At 40.9% G+C, this 20,603-nt stretch overlaps 1 protein-coding gene across 3 annotated transcripts in view; it reads right to left on the reverse strand.

The window, feature by feature from the left end:
• Window positions 1–20,603, reverse strand: part of DOCK1 (dedicator of cytokinesis 1) — a 369,359-nt gene that overhangs the window by 70,234 nt on the left and 278,522 nt on the right. For all 3 annotated transcript variants that reach the window (XM_063434591.1, XM_063434590.1, XM_063434592.1), the window contains exons 30-32: window positions 15,632–15,710; window positions 12,212–12,312; window positions 8,758–8,816 (exon numbers count right to left, since the gene is read on the reverse strand). In XM_063434591.1, the coding sequence (XP_063290661.1) occupies window positions 8,758–8,816; window positions 12,212–12,312; window positions 15,632–15,710 (239 nt within the window). The remainder of the gene's footprint in view (window positions 1–8,757; window positions 8,817–12,211; window positions 12,313–15,631; window positions 15,711–20,603) is intronic.

Consider the following 20,603-nt stretch of genomic DNA (forward strand, 5'->3'; position numbering starts at 1 on the left):
AAACCAGTTAAGAAGGAAAACATCAATGTGGGGTGTGTAAGGTGTTTGGGATGCGTGACGTGTGGTCACCTTATCCCTTCCAAAACCTTTACACACCCGTTCACAGGCAAGTCTTATAAGATCAGACAACGCATTCACTGCAGAACTGAGTTTGTTATCTATAAATTGACTTGCCCTTGTGGGCTCAATTATATAGGTAAAACAGAAACCGCACTCTGTGAAAGAATAAGAGGCCACAGGTCTAGTATCCGGCTTGCCTACCGTGATGGCAAATCGGACAAACCAGTGGCCAGACATTTTTTAGAACTTAAGCATCAACTAGCTTCACTCAGATGCGTTGCAATTGAGCATGTTCCATTGTCTGCCAGAGGGGGTGATAGAGCTAGGCTCTTATTACAAAGAGAGACCTACTGGATTTGCCAGTTAGGAACCCTAGCACCTCGAGGCCTCAATGAGAAATGCTCATTTGTCTCTTTCCTATAGGGATCTGAGCCCTGTCCTTCATTATTATCACATCATGGGACTGTTTACTCCAAATCCGCTACTTTGTTATTTTCATTTTTTCTATTGTTATACTGTTGTCCAATTTTTTGTCCTCACTTCTATTTTATTTTATTTTTATTTTTATTTTTATTTTTACATTTATTTTTAATTTTATTTTAATTTTATTTTTATTTTTATTTTTACATTTATATTTATTTTTATTTTTATTTTTTACTTTTTATTTTTTTATTTATTTTTTTTTTTTATTTTTTTTTTTTCATTTTTATTTTTTATTTTTTATTACTTATTTTTATCTTTATTTTCATTTTTATTTTTATTGTGATTTCTATTCTTATTTTATTTGTATTGTTATTTTTATTTTTATTTTTTTGTTTATTTTGCATTTATATTTATTTATTTTTATTCTCTTATTCTTATTTTATTTTTATTTTTATTTGTATTTTCACGTTTATTCTTTTGACTTTCTTCTAGTACTGCGGACTATTCTTTTAAATTCCATATTAACCTTACCATATGTTATATGCAACAAGTATGTATCTAAGGGACTCACCCCAGGTGCGCAATTACCAAACACTATATATGCAATTTTTTTTCACATATTTAGTCTTAGCACTATCATTTAGCAGTAAGATCAATTTTTTACACACATATCATTCATAGTTTAGCAGTCCTAGTAGCACTATATATGAATCTTTTCACATATTTAGTCTCAGTACTATCATTCAGTAGTAGATTAACTCTTTACACACATATCATTCACATTTTAGCAGTCCTAGGTCCTTCCCATTCTCATCACTTTATCATACAAGACACATCACTTCGATATCTATACACAAGCCTAATGTCTGCTGGTTTGCAAGTTTACATGCACTCTTCACTGTGTACACATATTTTTGACACATATTTCTATATGTATATATAACTATAGGTATATAAGTGTTTGGTAGGTCTTGTATTTTGATTTTAAGCGTTTTTGCACGTCCGCCGGAAACGCGTCCAGGTTGCCATGACAACACTAAGTGTCACAAAGAAATTTGGTCCTCGCTAGCTCTGGTACTTCGGGAGCAACCACCTGACATTGTGTATTGGTGTTGCCCCAGTAACGTACAGCAGCCTGACCAATTGACACGTCCTAGGGGGTCACATGACCGTAAACCCGGAAGTACGGTTGTCTGTGAAGGCGGTCTCGGCAGTTCCGGCGGCGAACGCAAATGCAGTGCACCTGATGGTGAGTACCCATTAGTAATAATTGTTTGTCCTATATAAGAGTGTTTTTAGTGTTTAAATATTTTGTGTCCTGATGAAAGCTCCTGTGAGGAGCTGAAACATCGATTTTTTTCTCTTCGAAATAAATGAAGATTTAAGCAACTTTCAACCCTTGAGTGCCGGTAATTTTGTATCCTATATATATATATATATATATATATATATATATATATATACGCATACATAAAAACACTAACAGATTTAAGCTTCTGCTTAGAAGATTCCAGTTTTATTTATGGAAGGCTATAACACTGGAGAAAACAAGAACAGAGAGTAAATTATGTATGCTGCAAGACAACTATGTGTCTGAAATGATAAGACAATCAATCAGAAATTACATTTACTGATGTGTTGAAATAATGTCAATGTACACCAGCTTTTGACTAGAAAGTAGTGAATTAATTTAAACGGAGAGGTAGTTTTTATTATTTTTGGTAACACTTTAGGATCTCTTCTTGTTTAGTTTTTACTGCCAATTTTCATAAAGCATCTTCTGTACTGCTGTATAGTTTTATAAGTGTTTATAAAGCACGCATTTGTTTTCTTGAGCTGGTCAATAAAACTAACAGGTACAAATCACACTTGAGACAAATAAAAAAAACAAACAAAAAAAAAACACTAAAGCAAATAGTAAACAGATTAAATGTCCTTTTGTAATATACAAATTGTACCCGCACTTATTTCCATCCATAATCTCCATTAATGTCCATTCACTGATTGGTTCCAGTTCAGCTTCCCTTCTTACCCCCAATAAGTATTGAGTTATATTTGACATTATAAATGGACATTCACCATTGTAGGGCTCGGGAAGGAATTGGAATAGTGACCGTGAGATATTATTTTCTGAATCTTCGTGAAAAGACTATCTAGCAAAGTCTTACATAAAGTGGAATGCCGATGGCTCTCTTTTTTTTTTTCTCAATCATAATATGTAGCAATACATTAAAGTTGTAAGTTTGCTGCCATATGCACTGAGGGAAAGTGTGATTACCAGATTAAGTAAAACATAGTCTAAAATATTTACAAAAAAATGCTAACTTATGTTCAGTCTACTGCAACATTTTTACATAGTTTTCCAGAGTTTCTGGAATATGCGTAGATGCAAAAATACACTCTAGTCAATGATTCTCTGCACATATTTATAAAGTCAGCAGAAACAAGTACTCTAGAATGATTGCAAAGACAATTACATACAAGAACCCTTAAAAAAAGTACTTGACATTATGCAACCAGGTGTTAATCATGTTTAAAGTTTCTGATGGGTAATAACGAGATGTTCTTGCCAGAACTTTTTTTTACCCCTTCAAGCAGAGGACTCTCAAAATCAGTTCCGCTAGTAAACAAAATAATGGCGCTCTTACTATTAAATTGATTATGTTGATATTCTGATTGAGGCTTATTTGTCATACTATTTATTTTAGGGGGAAAAAAATAAGATGTATGAAATGGATGGTAAGGTTAATTCTACAGTTAAGCTCACAATTATATCCGTGAAAGTGTAATAAGTATCCCTTGCTGCTATAGTGCAAAAAAAGTACCTAAAAGGAACACTCAAAGCACCATAACCACTATAGTGCATTGTGGCACTACATGCTTATGGTACCAGGTGTGCCATGACTTCTCCCCAATGTAAGTAGTCAAAAAGCTAATTGAGCAGGGCCCTCCACCCCCTCTGTCCCTGTACATCCAGTTGTCCGGTTACATTTAAATGTCTGTTAGTGCATCCATTGTACAGCGCTACGGAATCTGATGGTGCTATATAAATAATAAAATATTAATAAAATAACTGTTTAAAAATGTTTGACTCCTTCCTGAGGTCTGTCAGACAGCGGCCCCAACCACTCCTCCTGCTAGGAGCTTCCATTAGCTCTCCCCAGCTAAGCCTTTCAGTACAGCTAAGCCTGTGTTCTTTAAGAAGATGTTGACATTACACAGGTGATTAGAGATGTCCCGAACGGTTCGCTGGCGAATAGTTCCTGGCGAACATAGCTCGTTCGCGTTCGCCACAGATGGCGAACATATGCGATGCTCGGTCCGCCCCCTATTCGTCATCATTGAGTAAACTTTGACCCTGTACCTCACAGTCAGCAGACACATTCCAGCCAATCAGCAGCAGACCCTCCCTCCTCCTGGACAGCATCCATTTTAGATTCATTCGGAAGCCACATTATTTTTTTTTTTTTTTTTTAGACAGAAGTGTGTTATATTTGAGCATGCTAGGCTGAACGTGCGTATATATATCATGGCTAGTTGCACTGAGGGTATGAGTATATAGCAGTACATTGTTGTGAAAGATTGCTGTCATGTTTAGGGTGTAGCTTGCACGTTATCAACTGTGTATTTATATCAGCAGCTCCACCACTAGTTATAAATCAAGTGTGAGTCACCCAGTGGCGTACATACCGGGGTCGCAGGGGTCGCGGGTGCGACCGGGCCCGGCCCACCAGGGGGCCCGGCCGCCCTGCGACCCAGGTATGTACTCACTGGGCCAGCCTCTTCTCCTGGGGGGCCCAGGAGCCGGCCACCTCCGGGCCCCCCGAGGCTGGCCCTGCTTACACCCGGCGGGCAGTCAGGCTGGCGGGCGCGCGAGGGAGCACTCTCCCCTGAGTGCTCCCTCTTCAGCTCCCTCGCGCACCGCACTGAAACCGGAGCCGGAAGATGACGTCATCTTCCGGCTCCGGCATCAGTACGCGGCGCGCGAGGGAGCTGAAGAGGGAGCACTCAGGGGAGAGTGCTCCCTCGCGCGCCCGCCAGCCTGACTGCCCGCCGGGTGACACCACTGGACCCCAGGGAATCCCCTCAGCTCTCCCACAGGTAAGGAGGCTGGGGGGATTAAATAGAAAAAAAAAAAAACCCAAAAAAACGTGTGTGTGTGTGTGTGTGTGAGAGAGTGTATGTTAGTGAGTGTGTGTTAGTGAGTGTGTGTTTGTGTGAGTGTGTGTTTGTGTGAGTGTGTTAGTGTGTGTGTGTGTGTGAGTGTATGTTAGTGAGTGTGTTAGTGTATGTTCGTTAGTGTGTGTGTGTGTGTTAGTGTGTGTGTGTGTGTTAGTGTGAGTGTGTTAGTGTATGTTAGTTAGTGTGTGTGTATGTTAGTGAGTGTATGTTCGTTAGTGTGTGTGTGTGAGTGTGTGTTAGTGTGAGTGTATGTTAGTGTGTGTGTGAGTGTGTTAGTGTATGTTAGTTAGTGTGTGAGTGAGTGTGTGTTAGTGAGTGTGTTAGTGTATGTTAGTGAGTGTGTGTGTGTGAGTGTATGTTAGTGAGTGTGTGTGTGTGTTTGTGTTAGTGTGTGTGTGAGCGTGTGTTAGAGTGTGTGTGTGTAAGTGTTAGAGTGTTTGTCTTAGTGTTAGAGTGTGTGTGTGTTAGTATTAGAGTGTGTGTGTGTTAGTGTGTGTGTTGGAGTGTGCGTGTTAGTGTTAGAGTGTGTGTCTGTGTGCGTCTGTTAGTGAGTGTGTATGTATGTTTGTCACTGAGTGTGTGTCTGTCAGTTAATGTGTGCGTGTGTGTCTTAAGCACTTACCTTTCTCCAGCGCTGGACTCCCTTGGCGCTGGGGATCTCTCCGCCCCGATCCGCCTCTCAGCTCCGAATGCGCATGCGTGGCAAGAGCCACGCGCGCATTCAAACCGCCAATAGGAAAGCATTACTCAATGCTTTCCTATGGACGTTCAGCGTCTTCTCACTGTGATTTTCACAGTGAGAAACGCAGAAAATCCTCTAGCGGCTGTCAATGAGACAGCCTCTAGAGGCTGGATTAACCCTCAGTGAAACATAGCAGTTTCTCTGAAACTGCTATGTTTTCAGCTGCAGGGTTAAAACTAGAGAGACCTGGCACCCAGACCACTTCATTGAGCTGATGTGATCTGGGTGTCTGTAGTGGTCCTTTAAGTGTATGTGTTTATGCATGCACTGGCGTACATAACGTGGTCGCAGGGGTCGCAGCCCTGCGACCAGGTGCCCGCCGCCATGTGTTGCGGCCCCAGCCCGCGCAGAGTAAGCGCGCGCGGGGGGGGGGGGGGGGCCCACGGATCAGTTTTCGCACCGGGGCCCCATGGGTTGTGTGTACGCCACTGGAGTCACCCCATGAGATGAGACTAGTGAATAACATAATACATGAACGGTTAAGGTAAAGGCATGTAAGGAACTACGACAATAAACTCTTTAGGAGGTGAAATAATGACATGTTTAAACGCTTGCTACTTTATGATTAGTTAATGTGCAGAGAGCAGTTCATGTAATCAAAGGCATGGTGTGGAGGATCGGCTATAGTGGGACATGCTTGGCAGGCTGCTGTTTACGGCTTGTGCTCATCCGATCCCTTCTGGGTGCCAGGTGCAGACCCTGGGAGTCCCTGATACCTGGAACAACAAAGGTAAGTCGCTGGCTGAGTGCCGGGTTCGCGGCTTGAGGTGGTGGAAGCTTGTTTTGTCGGGTGGTCGGATCTGTCCCGGTGGTGCTTCACGTCCGGTGCAGGATTGTGGTGGCTTAAGGTGGAGGCGAGTGCTTGACGTGGGGCAGGCTCTGCATTTCTGTTTGTGCCTCCGGTCCCGTCTTCGATGCCTTTTGCGTTGGTGGATTTTAATGGGGACTGCTTCGCTTAGCTGTGGTGGAGCTTGTTGGGGCTGTGGTGGAGCTTGTTGGGGCTTCCTGCTTGTTATTTGCTTCCAAAATTGATTAAAGAGTCTGTCCAGCTTAGACTCAATATCCTGCCATGCTTTGCTGGTACCAGGAGGACACGCGGCTTCCGCCATATTGGGAGAGTCGCAGATGAGTATGTCAGCCTGGGCGGCTGTGCTCTGTGCGTCCATTAGCTCCAGACAGCCTCTCAGGGGTGGACCGGGATAACCCCAACAGGTCCGAGGGGCGGGGTAACGGAGCTGCTGCCGGGAAGTAGCTGCTCCTGGGCATCCCAGGATCGGGAGAGATCGTCCGCCTCTCCCGCCCGGTGAGCACCAGGCCCCACTTGCCACGCAGAGGTAAGTAAGACTCTGTCGAGTTGCTGACAGCTATTAAGCATGTCGGGTCGGTCAGGTAGGAGCAACATTGCTGGGTCATCCCCTTCTGGGGTGAAAATCGCTTGTTGATAACTGCTTAAAGTGAGATATTGAGGGAGCTCACACGAAGTGCGTCTTTCCTCCATGACAGCTAGGCCCCGTCCCCCGGAAGCTGCATTCTTAGTGAGAGGAGGGACAGTGTAGCTGCTGCTGATTTAATAGGGAAATCGATAGCTAGGCTAGTGTATTCAGTGTCCACTACAGTCCTGAAGGACTCATCTGATCTCTGCTGTAAGGACAGCACCCCAAAAAGCCCTTTTTAGGGCTAGAACATCAGTCTGCTTTTTTTTCCCCTGTGTAATCTAATTGCAGTTGCCTGCCTGCCAGCATGTGTGTCAGGCTCACAGCGTATACTGTGCCCCACTTGCCCACTCATATCTGGTGTCACAATAGCTTGCATTAAAAAAAAAAACTGTAATATAATAGCAGTCAGTTTCCTTCACGAGTGTGCATTTCAGGGCCTGCCAGGGCACAGTGTCACACCAGTGCAACTCATATCTGGTGTAACAGTAGTGTACATAAAAAAAAAAAACTAGAAATTTGACTGTGAAATAATAGCAGTCAGTTTCCTTCACACGTGTGCGTTTCAGGGCCTGCCAGGGCACAGTGTCACACCAGTGCAACTCATATCTGGTGTAACAGTAGTGTACATTTTTTAAAAAAATACAGGGTGCTTGTTGTCACCTTTCGGGGACCCTTGGTGTTGTACGTGGCTGGGTGGAGGAAGAGACCTTCAATGACATCAGTGAGGACAAGGAACGGGACATGGCTAGCTTGGTATCCAACCTTGTGCAAATGGGGAGTTTGCGGTTGTGCAAATGGACTGTTTGCGGTGCGTTAAACGGGGAGTTTGGTCTGTCACTGTGAAGCGGGCGTAACCATTACACTACCTGATCGATACAACATCATACCTGATGTTTTAAAGCACGTTATTCCAAACAATTTAGGAATGTTAGGTGATTTATGCCCTTTATGGATTAAAACCAGACTCTGCATCAACTATGTAATTTTCCATGGGAGTTTTGCCATGGATCCCCCTCCGGCATGCCACAGTCCAGGTGTTTGTCCCCTTGAAACAACTTTTCCATCACTATTGTGGACAGAAAGAGTCCCTGTGGGTTTTAAAATTTGCCTACCTATTGAAGTCTATGGCGGTTCGCCCGTTCGCGAACATTTGCGTTAGTTCGCATTCGCCGTTCGCGAACGGAAAATTTTATGTTCGCGACATCTCTACAGGTGATAGTTATTTCAAATAGAACTATGCAACTGTGCTTTCAACCATGACAGACCATTACAGTTTGTCAACTAATAAGTCAGTAATACAAAATTCAAATAAAATGTGTGCATATTTCAAAATAAAAAAAAGGTTAAAAAAAAAAATATGCAGCGTAAAATATCCAACAATCTGACAGGACAAATGTTAACATTTTATATTACTTTGATTCCTTAAGGGTAGTTTAGGCAACATTGACTCACCCAGCTGATTAATGCTGTTTAGCCAATAGGGACCCACACAGCTTTTTAGTGCATGACCTTTCTAGCACTTGCTGAGCAGTATGGGAAATGAAGCTCAGCAGCAGTTGGGGATTTACTTGTATACATACATACACAAACCCAGCCTGGACAGAATGTGAGACATTTAACAAACAAACAAAATCAAGGCACTGTAATCATCAAAGGAGTTCACAACCTTGTTTTCTGGTTTCTCAATGCTTGTTCTTATCATTAACACAGACAGCTTGACATGACTGAGCTATTCTATTAGACAACTGCCAGAAACCAACGTACTGAGTATTCATTCACTTTCACATTCTTAAAGAAAAAAAGAAAAATAATGTTTTTTTTTTAATATTATTATTATTATTATTATTATATAAAAAGAAAATCTCTCTAACAGGTGAAAACTATGCAAACAAATTACAGAAAATTAAAACTTACCCAGGTTATACCACATATCCCTAATCTCAAAGCCAATTTGTCTTCTCATATCACCATACCTAAACACAAAGAAAAAAAAGAAAAAAAATATAAATTTAATATATTTGGAAATATGTACATACTTTTTTTCCAGAATATATCCCTAGATCAATAGTAAATATGGAAGTACATTTAATAATATAGTCAATGTTATAGTACTGGTTCTTCTAAACTCTTACCTCAATCAGGTAGGTCAGCTGACGCTCTCAGCAAATCAGTGAAAAGAAACATAACTTTTACAAGCCAGTTTAGTGAATGGGGAGTCACTGATTGGCTGAGAGTTAGCCGACTGCTCTCTGCCAATCAGCGGTGCCCCTGCCCGGTTGCACTCCGTGCTTCCTGAATGTGAAGATTCAGAAGGCACAAGAGAGGGAGTGGAGACCAGCAATGGAGGCCACTTAGGGGCTTAATCATTCAAGAATGATTTAACCTCTTGTGGTAAGAGGGCCTCCAGAGACTTCCTGGCACCATAACAACTTAATTTAGATGAATTCGTTTTGGTGCCGGAAGTGTCTCCTTAACAATGCTTTATGCTCAGTTTAGCGTTATATTATAATGTGATCTGAATATTACATAATATTGTTACACAACAATGTGACACCCTGAGGTAGCACAGGTATTATAGGAACACTCCAACTATATATATATATATATATATATATATATATATATATATATATATAATTTCTAATGCTGGGGTGTTGCATTGTTACTTTAGATTATAGGGTTTCTCTTTCAAAATATACAATTATCTTAAATAAGAGAGAAGGGGCATGCTAAAGTTTGGAATGCTAGTGACTCAGCAAGATTAAGTGCGTTAGGTGTTTAGAGTGCTTGTTAAAAACAAGTCCCTTCCTTGAATAGATACTCTGAGCCAGTGGTGTATATACCGTGAGGCTGGCAAGGCATTTGCCTTGGGCGGCAATTTTAGGGGGGTGACAAAAAAAGCCACCCCCCCAGTGCCTTGCCAGCCTCTTGTCCTGGGGGACCTGAGGCTGGCATGCACTGATGTTGCGGGCGGCGAGGGAGCACTCTCCCCTGAGCTCTTCACTGCTCAGCTCGCGCACACCGCAGTGATGCCGGAGCCGGAATATGACATCACTCCAGCCCTGGCATCACTAAGAGGTGCGTGAGGGAGCTGAGCAGGAGGATCAGAGCTCCTTCGTCGCTCGCCTCCACTGCTCACCTGTTTGCCAGATCTCCCGACCGCCCGCCAAGCTGCAGCCAGCCCCACAGGACCACAGGGAAAAATCCACTCCAGCACTCCCAAAGATAAGAGGCTGGAAGGATTGAAACTTAATTTTTATTTTTATTTTTAATTGTGAGTGTGTTAGTGTGTGTGTCTGTTGGTGAGTGTTAGTGTGTGTCTGTTAGTGTGTGTCAGTGTATCTGTTAGTGAGTGTTACTATGTGTTAGTGTGTATGTGTTAGTGTGTATGTGTTAGTGTGTATGTGTTAGTGTGTATGTGTTAGTGTGTATGTGTTAGTGTGTATGTGTTAGTGTGTATGTGTTAGTGTGTATGTGTTAATGTGTGTCTATTAGAGTGTGTATGTGTCTGTCACTGAGTGTGTATGTGTCTGTTGGTGAATGTATATCTGTCAGTGTATGTATATCTGTCAGTGTATATGTGTGTCTGTCGGTGAATGTGAGGTGTGTGTGTGTGTAATTGTGAGTGTAACTGAACGAGTGAGTGTGTGTCTGTGAGTGTGTGTTGGTTAAACAATGTGTGTGACAATGACTGTATCTGTGAGTGTATGTCAGTGCATGCATCAGTGAGGGCGTGTGTCTGTCAGGAAGATAAATTTGGAAAAAGGTGGGGGGGTGGGGGTGCCTGAGTTTTGTCATGCCTAGGGCAGCATAAAACCAGAATACACCACTGCTCTGAGCACCAAAACCAAAACAAATTCAGCTTAATTAAGTCCCATCACAGGTGTCTCAGAGCGCTGTGTTCGCTCCAGGCCAACGAGCGGTGGGAGGCAGAGTAAGGGAGTGGAAGATGGGAGGGAGGGTTTATTAAAAAAAAAAAAAAAAAACACAAATGAGAGATGGGTGGAGGAAAGAGGGATGTATATCTTCCTCTTGCTTTTTCCGTCTGATGTTGTCACGTATTCATCCGCTTATAGAAATTTGGTTAATGACATTTACTGTCCACACAGGAAAAGTTGTGCCGAGCAGCAACCTAATCCACAGAAGGGTTAATGCTGAGCAGCAATTGTGGAAATGAAACCTGGTGTTGCGTATTCATCCACTTATAGTAATAATGTCACGTATTCATCCGCTTATAGAAATGTGGTTAATGACATTTACTGTCCACATAGGAAAAGTTGTGCCGAGCAGCAACCTAATCCACAGAAGGGTTAATGCTGAGCGCAATTGCTGCTCAGCATTAACCCTTCTGTTGATTCGGTTGCTGCTCGGCACAACTTTTCCTGTGTGGACAGTAAATGTCATTAACCACATTTCTATAAACGGATGAATACGTGACAGATGGCAGCATGCTGTGTGCGCTGATAACAGACCTTATTTATGCACAGAATTTACATTCAGCAGCCCGGAACAGAATTCTGAGCTGCCTAATTAACATGTGCTGGGGGTGCAACTAGCCCCTAGGACACAGCTAAGAATATCTCAGTATGTGGAGTGTTCCAAGCTCAATCAAACACTGAAAGTTGTCATGGTAGTTGGAAAGTTCTATTAAACCTTATTAACATACAGGAAAATTATTTAATTCAGAATTAAGCAATTTTTTCAATATTGGACGCCAAGAAAGTGGAGTTATTTTTCAGGAAGAGTACAAGGATGCTGTGTGACTCAAAACCAGGAGAGGTGCGGCTAGGGCAGCATAAATAAGGTGATTTAACTCTCAAATGGCAGAGAAATAATTTAACTTTGTTTTGGTAGAACTGCTAAATGTTATGTACTAAAATCACAGTATTTAACTATTAAAATTAAACTGGTTCTTTAGTATCATGTTACACTTTTGGAGAAACTCCAATCTCAAATATGTTGAAAATCTGCAACCGCAAGCATTGAATAGCAACAAATAAATCTGACGATGGATTTATTAAATAATAAAAAATAAATCTGACAAATCTGACGCTGGCTTTATGCTGAAGATTTGCTAGTTGAAAATCTATAGATGATATTTTTATTTCGTAGGATGCAGTAACAGGGTCTCCAGGCACCAGTACATAGAAGCCAAATGGATTAGCAGGTCATTCATGCTTCAAGGAAATAACACGCCTCATTCCCTTCATTTTACAAGGTAAAATATATTGTATTTCTCATTTAACCCTTTATGTTCTGTGAAAATCTGTATCTGCAATAATTTGCATGCGTTGTCTATCTGAAATTATAATTATTTATACACATATACAACACAATCTACATTGTATCTATTCCTTTCATGACTTACTTGTTTAGAATTTTCGTTCTTTTGGCACTCGAAAAGTTCTCTAGCTGTAATGATTCTTGCGTAAGAAAGGCAACAGCCAAGTGATAGTAGTTATTCCATAGCTGGGAGAAGTAGAAATATATGACTTGAATAATCATGGTATGATCCTTCTCAAAATAAAAAAAATTAAAAAAAGCTAAACAAAACATATCCCAATTCTTACTGAAACTAGCGTTGCATGACCCAAAATTTATAAATGCAGGGTTATTTACTAAAGTGAGAATTCAAAGTAATTTTCAAATTTAAGGCCAAAAACAGAAAATTTAATAAGACCAATAAAAATGAAGAATAGAATTGTGATTTAGTCTATATATAATCATAGAATTGTGAACTATATAGCTGCATGGTAATTGCATTGTATTTATTTCTGTAGCCTACTGTTATCCCTATATTTGTGTCTGTTACAGATTCATGTGTCAGAAGGAATGAACACAAGGCAGCATTGACCTTTCTAAACTAAATAAGTAGGGTATCCCATGCTGACATAAGGTCTTACCCAGATTGCAATGGTGCCAACGTGGGAAACCGTAACCTTTTTTTCCTTTTGGGGTTTACGGTTGATCTTTTATTTGTAATTGTTTCTCCCTCCCATTTGCAGGAATTGACCTTCAGCATCTCTGCACTCTGCATGGAGACAGAGAGCACTCCTTATAGACATGCATTGACTTACTGCATCTCTATTAGGAGATGCTTATTGGTTGCAGCGCAGCAATTGCTGCACAGTACTAACCTCCCAATGCATCCACACGGGAGCAATGAATTGGCTGTCATCATCAATGATGATCTCAGCCAGCAGAGGCAGGGCTGTTGCGGCGAGACCAATGCGCTGGGATAATAAAGGCAAGAGTATCCTTTATTTTGTTATTTCTGGGGGGGAATCTGAACATATAAATTGGTAGATGAACATTCTTGTATTCCTAACGCTGTAATGTTCCTTTAATTACAAATTATAGGTTATCATACACCAAGATGAAATATACATTCACTTTAAAATATATCAGAGTGCATCTTCCACTTGATGACTCGATTACCTAATGCAACATCCGAACCCATTAGAATCCAAATGGATTATTTTCAAGAGAAAAGTATAAAGCAAAGCAACCGTATAGGAGTAGATACACTGCACTTTCTCCTGCATCAGCGGAATAGTTAAAGCATTTACGAATTACAATTAGACTTGAAACTAGGACTAGATGTATATTTATATCATCACCATGGGAATCAATTCCAAAGGTTCTCAGAAGTGCACATTCTTGCAGAGTGGCCATGCAGTCTGAACTTTACGGCTGCCAGAAACTATTTTGCGGTTAGTCAGCGAACTTTAGAAACATAACCTTTACACGCATTTGATTAGGTAGGTATAAAGAGGTGATGAAGAACAATAAATCTGTCATTCTGTGTTCACTGCACTACTATGCAATTCAGGTTTATAAAATAGTGTTTACTAAAGAGCAAACCAGATGGGATTGTGATGAATTCTATACGTTTTTCTGAGGTGAACTATTAATCGTGCAGTCACCAACTCCATTAAGTGTAAAGGATAATGAAGAAAGGCCTCTCCTGTCCCGAATTATAGCAATGTAAGAAATGCAAAGTGTGGCGGAACCGCTGCCTATTCATGAATCTCCCGTTTCTTTTACATGTGTTTTCACTGTAATTTAATTTATTAGGCTCACTCCCCGTTTGGGAGTGCTTCCACAAAGGGAATTCATTCGCCTCCCGAATGGGGACCACCCCGATACCTTATTTAGAATGTTGGGTTAAAACATTCCCACCTCACAACATAAGTGTCAAACTGCAAACCGCAAGGGTAACAATTAATGAGTGCTCCCCTGGGTGGCCGCTAGTTCATTAGACGAACGCCAGCCAGGGGGAGCATTTGTGTTTGTTTCCAGACTTGTTAGTCTCCCGAACGAGGACCTCCCTGGCGCCCCATTAGAATGTTCACACCAATTAATCGAACGTTCGCACTAGCAACCTAAGTGTGAAACCACAAGTGAAGAAATTAATGAGTGCTCCCCTGGGTGGCCGCCATTCGTACAGACAAACACCAGCCAGGAGAGCATTCATACCCTGAAAGGAGACGCTTCCCTTGTCTGGGTTTCACACTGAGAACTCGCGAATGGGGGCTAGTCAATGGAAGGACCGCTGTGAGGGTCCCTGAGATTGGAGTGGGCACTTTTCAGGCGCTGTCGAGTTTGGTGGGCTTTCCTGAGCCTGCGGGACAAAGAGACCAGCTCTTTTCCTGCGGGTGGGTTTTTCTGTGCCTGGGAGACAAAAGGACAGTCCCTTTTTCCCGTGCATGGACTCCCAGGCACAGAGGCTCCTGGGAAGAAGACCCCCTGGCGGCTGGGGTGGGAAACCTTGTGTTTTAGTGGCAGGCTTTGGGGACAAAGGGAACAGAGTTCCTTCCCGTACTAGGGTGCCAGGGAGGCGGAGGATCCTGGGATGGGACCTTGCATGGGGTTATGTATAAAAGCTGTGTGTGGCCAATAAAATTGTGTTGTACCTCCAGAACTGTGTCGTCCAGTTAATGGGTGGGGGGAGGGGGGGGGAATTGGTCTCTATATTCTCTAAATGGTTCCTGACCTGTTGGAGAAAGGGAATTAGCGGAGGTAACCAGTCAGGTTACCAGGTGGTCCGCTACACAAAGGTCATCACCCCTCCAACACTGTAAGTAAGCCTGCACTGCTCAATCTATAGACGTCTGTTAAGTAGTAGCCAGCAGATGATGACTTAAAGAAACACTAGAGGCACCCAAACCACTTAATCACAATTAAGTGTTTTGGATGTGATTTATTCCTTCTTGAAAACACTGCAGTTCTCCAGGAACAGCAATGTTTACATTGCAGGGTTTAAATGTCTCGGATATGCATTAGGGGCACTTAAAACACTCTGACAGCCACTAGAGGCGCTTCCAGAAAAAAAAAAAAGAGTAAAACTTAGCAATTTCAATCAGATTGTCTCAGAGAAACCATCTGATTGGTGCAGAGCAATGTTTAGTCTTGCATTCGCACATGCCTGCCAATGCTTCCTACGGGAAAATATTGGGTTGACATATATTGGTGATTTAAACCAGGAGGTGGAGCTTCTCCACGGTGACTGAAGCTGCAAGGAAGAAACATGCAGGTGGAGTCCCATGTGGTCACTAAACTACCAACAGGGCACTACAGCTTTAGGAATTTACATTCCTAATTCTATAGTGTTCCTTTAAGAGAGCCTTTAGACACACTTCAGCACCATTTTTAATACACACAGTGCAAAAAATGCTATACTAACAGATGAGAGATGGACATGATGTTATATATATATATATATATATATAAAAAAAACACAACAAAACACTCACAGGTACATGACTCCACAGACAAGGTTGCTTACCTGTAGTTCGAAGTTTGCTTGATCCAGAAATTTTTTGTTCAGCATATCTGCATACTGATTTATAGCTCGTAAGAAAACCCTGGTAGATCAAATAAAAACTTAATTACTACAATTTTTTTAGCACATTTTATTTAACTGCTAAAAGATTTAGAGAGAACCAAGGCGATTGTGTTGGTAAGGAATTCTGAGCAAGTTATCACAATCAGTACATGAGAACTGCAATTAAACTAGGTTTAAACATTAGAAGTGTTCAATACAAACTATTTGAAAAGAAATTATAAACAAAAGCTTGGCATTTCAGTCAACAGATTAAAAATGTTATCACAACAATGTATAAACACAAATAAAATTAATTTGCAGGCATTTTTATTTTAACCATTATGTTAACCGCTTATGTTCAAACTAAGACTGTATGAACATAAAAGTGAGAGTAAGATAAGCATTGCTGCATTATATATTTTATATATTGTATATAGCACTGTAAAGGTTTTAGGAATTAGACAAAAGCATCATTCAACTGTAACAAATCAATTTTAAAAAGACGCAACAGACTGGAAGCTAATGGAGTAAGGTGCCTAGGTGAAGAGCTCCTGCCAATCAAAGTGACAATCAAAGCACCTTATTCAACTAAACAGATGCTATAGAACCTCAGACAAGGAGCAGAATTGGTGGAGGTGCGTTCCTGGGGATTGAAGAAGGATGGGGATGGAGAGAGCAGCCTCCATGTGCCTACTTCATTGGAGGATTGGAAGGCCCAAGATGGCACAGATAGACCAGTGTTGCCTATGTTGAGCGTGGCTGACAGCGACAACATCACAGTATCTGCAGTGGAACATGTCCTTCACAGAGTCAGCTGTGCAATGACTGCTGGACAGGTTGCAAGCCTACAAGGCAGCATCAAGGAAATGGCGGGAGATTTTCAGAGAGACATATATAAGCTGGGGGATTGTACAGACCACCTACAGCGCAAAATGGAGGAATTAGTTGCAGCCTATATCTCAATGGCAGATGCACTCAAGGGCTTGGAAGCCTGAGTGGCACCATCAGAGTTTAAACTAACAGACCTGGAGGAATGTGCCAGGCGACATAATATTCAGCTCAGAAGAACAAATTATGCATGCAGCAAAAGAACCTGCATGTGCTGCCTTTCCAGTACCATCAAATTCAACTATACACATATCGCTCACCTGCTACCTTGGGTAAGCACAGGGACATTGGCCAAATTACTCAAGCTCTTGAGGAGGCTAAAGTAATCTACAGGTGGGGTTCCCCAGCAAGCTAATAGTGCAGCGGAATGGAAAGAGTGCTGAGTTCATTGAACATCCACGTTCCGACAATGCACCAAGCGCCTATGGCTAAAAAGCAAACATCTACTCCAAGAATGCGAAGAAAATTGCAATGAGTGGGGTCTCTGACATGATGCGCACCAGTCAGAAGTGGTTGAAAGCACCTAGCCACTCACATACATTTCCAGCAGCAGTTTCAGAGGAAGCATAAATGATTTTAAGACCACTATATCCTTTAATCTGATTTATTGCAACAGCACAATGCATAGATCATGTGTATACCAGTCCGAAGGTGGCTGTCCCTCGCATGCAAGTGGCAGTTTTATTTCAACATTCTATAAACAACAGAGGACCATTATTTATAAAGAGAAACAAGATACATTCTAGGCAAAGGACTGAATGTGGCGCAATAGTTAGCATCACTCTCTTCCTCTTATGACTGCACCACATGCTTGCTTTACTTTGACACAAAGAAATTATATATTCAGTTAAGTTAATTACAATAAAATATTGGTATGCCAAGCCCTTTACTTATTTTTTTTTCCACAAAAATTCAATTTTGTCCAATAAATTATAAGAAATAGCTTTAAGATTAAATATATATGCAAAAAATAATGACTCAATTGTATAAAACATTACCGGATAAAATATTTTATTTGGTTTCCAATGAGTATTGATCTGCCTTTTAAAAAAGCAGCGGTATTCCAGTAAAATCTAATTGACGCCATTAGTCTACAAACTAGAATGCTAGTATATTGGCATGCCCTATAAGTGACACAACAAGGGTTTGCTTTAATTACCCGTGACAAAGTATGCAATAATAAAACTCCCTTACTATAAGTCACTGTTAAGGAACTTGCCTTCCACGGGAAAGGAAAATTTCATTTATAGAACAAGATAATGTGTTTAATTGCTTCTGCTGAATCTATCAGGATGTACAATACAGGGTCACATGAATTAAAGTAGTTATTTAGTAAGAATAGATGTATAAAAAATATATATTAATAAGCTGAATGCTTATGACAGTTAAAGAGAAACTGTCACCTCTCTATTAGTGGTAGTTCCTTGTTCTATCACCCCTGTAAATGCTATTAAAGAGCGTAATGGGGTTAAAAGTGCAGTGTAGGAAACTAAAAATGCACTTAACATAGAATAAACACAGAATGTGACAACAGATAAGAACCATTCAGCCTAACTAGTCTGCCCAATTTTCTAAATACATTCATTAGTCCCTGGGCCTTATCTTATGGTTAGGGTCCCATGCATGCTTAAACTCTTTCACTGTGTTAACCTCTACCACTTCAGCTGGAAGGCTGTTGAGATCCTTTAACCTTTCCTGGTAAGTTTTACCCTGCAATCCATGAACCAGTTTAGTAGCCCTTCTCTGAACTCTTTCTAAAGTATCAATATCCTTCTGGAGATACGGTCTCCAGTACTGCGTTCAATACGCCAAGTGAGGTCTCACCAGTGTTCTGTACAATGGCATGAGCACTTCCCTCTTTCTACTGCTAATACCTCTCCCTATACAACCAAGCATTCTGCTAGCATTGCTGCTGCTCTATTACATTGTCTGCCTACCTTTAAGTCATCAGAAATAATCACCCCTAAATCCCTTTCCTCATTCCTTCCCCTTACCTTTACTACACCTCTGTGTCTACCTAAGATTTTTTAATACACAGGTTTTGATGGTTTCGCTTAAAGTTCTGGTATTTTGGATAAAGTTTTGGGTTTATTTATTGATATATCAAATGGTTCCAATGCTGCTGGGTTGCTTAATGTGAACTTCTAATATAAAATTAACTTATCTACATATACATTGAATACATCATATATAACAAAGATACAGGATGTATCAAGTGTAAAATATTGAGATATTCTCACCTCGCCTTCATTCCAGCACTGCCATCTTCAGAGTTTCGTGAGTTACTCTTTGCAACAACCACCTCCGTTCCTTCCTCCACCAGTCTTTTGGTTTGCTCTGCTAAAGGATCCTTCCACAAACAGGGCAATCCTCCAGTATGACACCGAAGAAATGGCTTTGTTTATCTGTCTTCGGTCTAATTTACAAGCACCCTTATATTCTTTTAAATCTATTACAGGGCACATGTCTACAAATAATTTCTTATGTTATTTTTGATTTCTAATGTTAGTGCTAGATTGCAGTAATGTCATATACTGCGCTGACAATGCAGCCAACACAAGAAGTCTTTCAGGTAATGTCTGGCATTTCAATCATCCTGACCCGGCAGCAAAATGATAGTACTTTAGCAAAAGGCATACAAGCCTGTGGCTACGAGTTGCAAACCTCAAGCCACTAAGAAAAACAAAACTGAAAGGGTACAGCAAATGAGGATGTTCAAGTTCATACTTGTGTTACCTGCTTTTTTCCATCAAAATATTTGCAGTTTTTCCTTGGTGCACAGTGGTTTTGACTGCTGTGCACTTTGGGCAACCAAAGCTCACCTTTAGCAGAGGACACGGACAAAAATGCACACCACAGGACTTTATTAGCATCGCTACTGGCTTACAGCATCATTTTATAAGCTTAACTATGTAAAAAGACATCATTGGAATTCTTATTAATATAAACCGTGCAACTTGGAAGAGAGTCATTACAGTTGCAAAAAACTATTTATTTTATTCTTTCAAAATTGTTCCTCTCCAACATTCTATTTGCTAACTAATTAAGCAAGTGTATAGTTTGCTTGCGTCTTCTACTCGCAAACCACAACTTGACAATAATGTTTTAGATTTTCTTTTTGGTCACTTTGCGAGTAACTTGGATAAAAAAAAATTACAGAACTCCAGCACCCAAAGTTAGTGATAACCAACTAAGCTTCCCATAAGACATATTGTTATACACTTTATGACAATGCAGTCAGATACCAGTATAGGTGAAACACACAAATTCATGACAGAGTGAGTTTACCATTTAACAGCATTAACACCCAGCACTCCCAAGCAACCAAGTCCTGCTGAATCTTCAGAGCAGAGACTGGGCCCCTTAAAACAGCATTAACACCCAGCACTCCCAAGCAACCAAGTCCTGCTGAATCTTCAGAGCAGAGACTGGGCCCCTTAAAACAGCATTAACACCCAGCACTCCCAAGCAACCAAGTCCTGCTGAATCTTCAGAGCAGAGGTATCATCTCTGGAAGATCTACTCAAGAATACCTGTATTCCTGTTTCCTTTAAACTCTTATTTTAAAATTGTGTTCTATTCCATCTCCCTCCCTATACTATCACTACTTAATTGATACCTATATCTCCCATCCTGATCTTCTGTTCTTGTTTTGCTTAAAGCTGCTGTGATCATGTCATTTTATGTTCATTCTTTAAGACTTTTTGTTAATTGTTTGTTTACCTAGTGTTACTACTCACTGATAATCTTGTAAATTTATGTTCATGGTTTATGACTTTCACCTATCTGATCCTTCCTATCTTTTTATCCCAAATGTTATCTCCTTTTAGTTTTTCATCTCTAATTAATTACCTCAATAGCCCCATGTCTCCCCACCCATAATAGTGTGTTTTATTTCTTTTTTTTTCTAACCTCAGACCTTATATTTCAGACTGGGCCCCTTAAAACAGCATTAACACCCAGCACTCCCAAGCAACCAAGTCCTGCTGAATCTTCAGAGCAGAGGTATCATCTCTGGAAGATTGCCCACCCACCCCATGGTCGA

Source organism: Pelobates fuscus, chromosome 10, assembly GCF_036172605.1.
Source record: "Pelobates fuscus isolate aPelFus1 chromosome 10, aPelFus1.pri, whole genome shotgun sequence".
Lineage (NCBI taxonomy): Eukaryota > Metazoa > Chordata > Amphibia > Anura > Pelobatidae > Pelobates > Pelobates fuscus.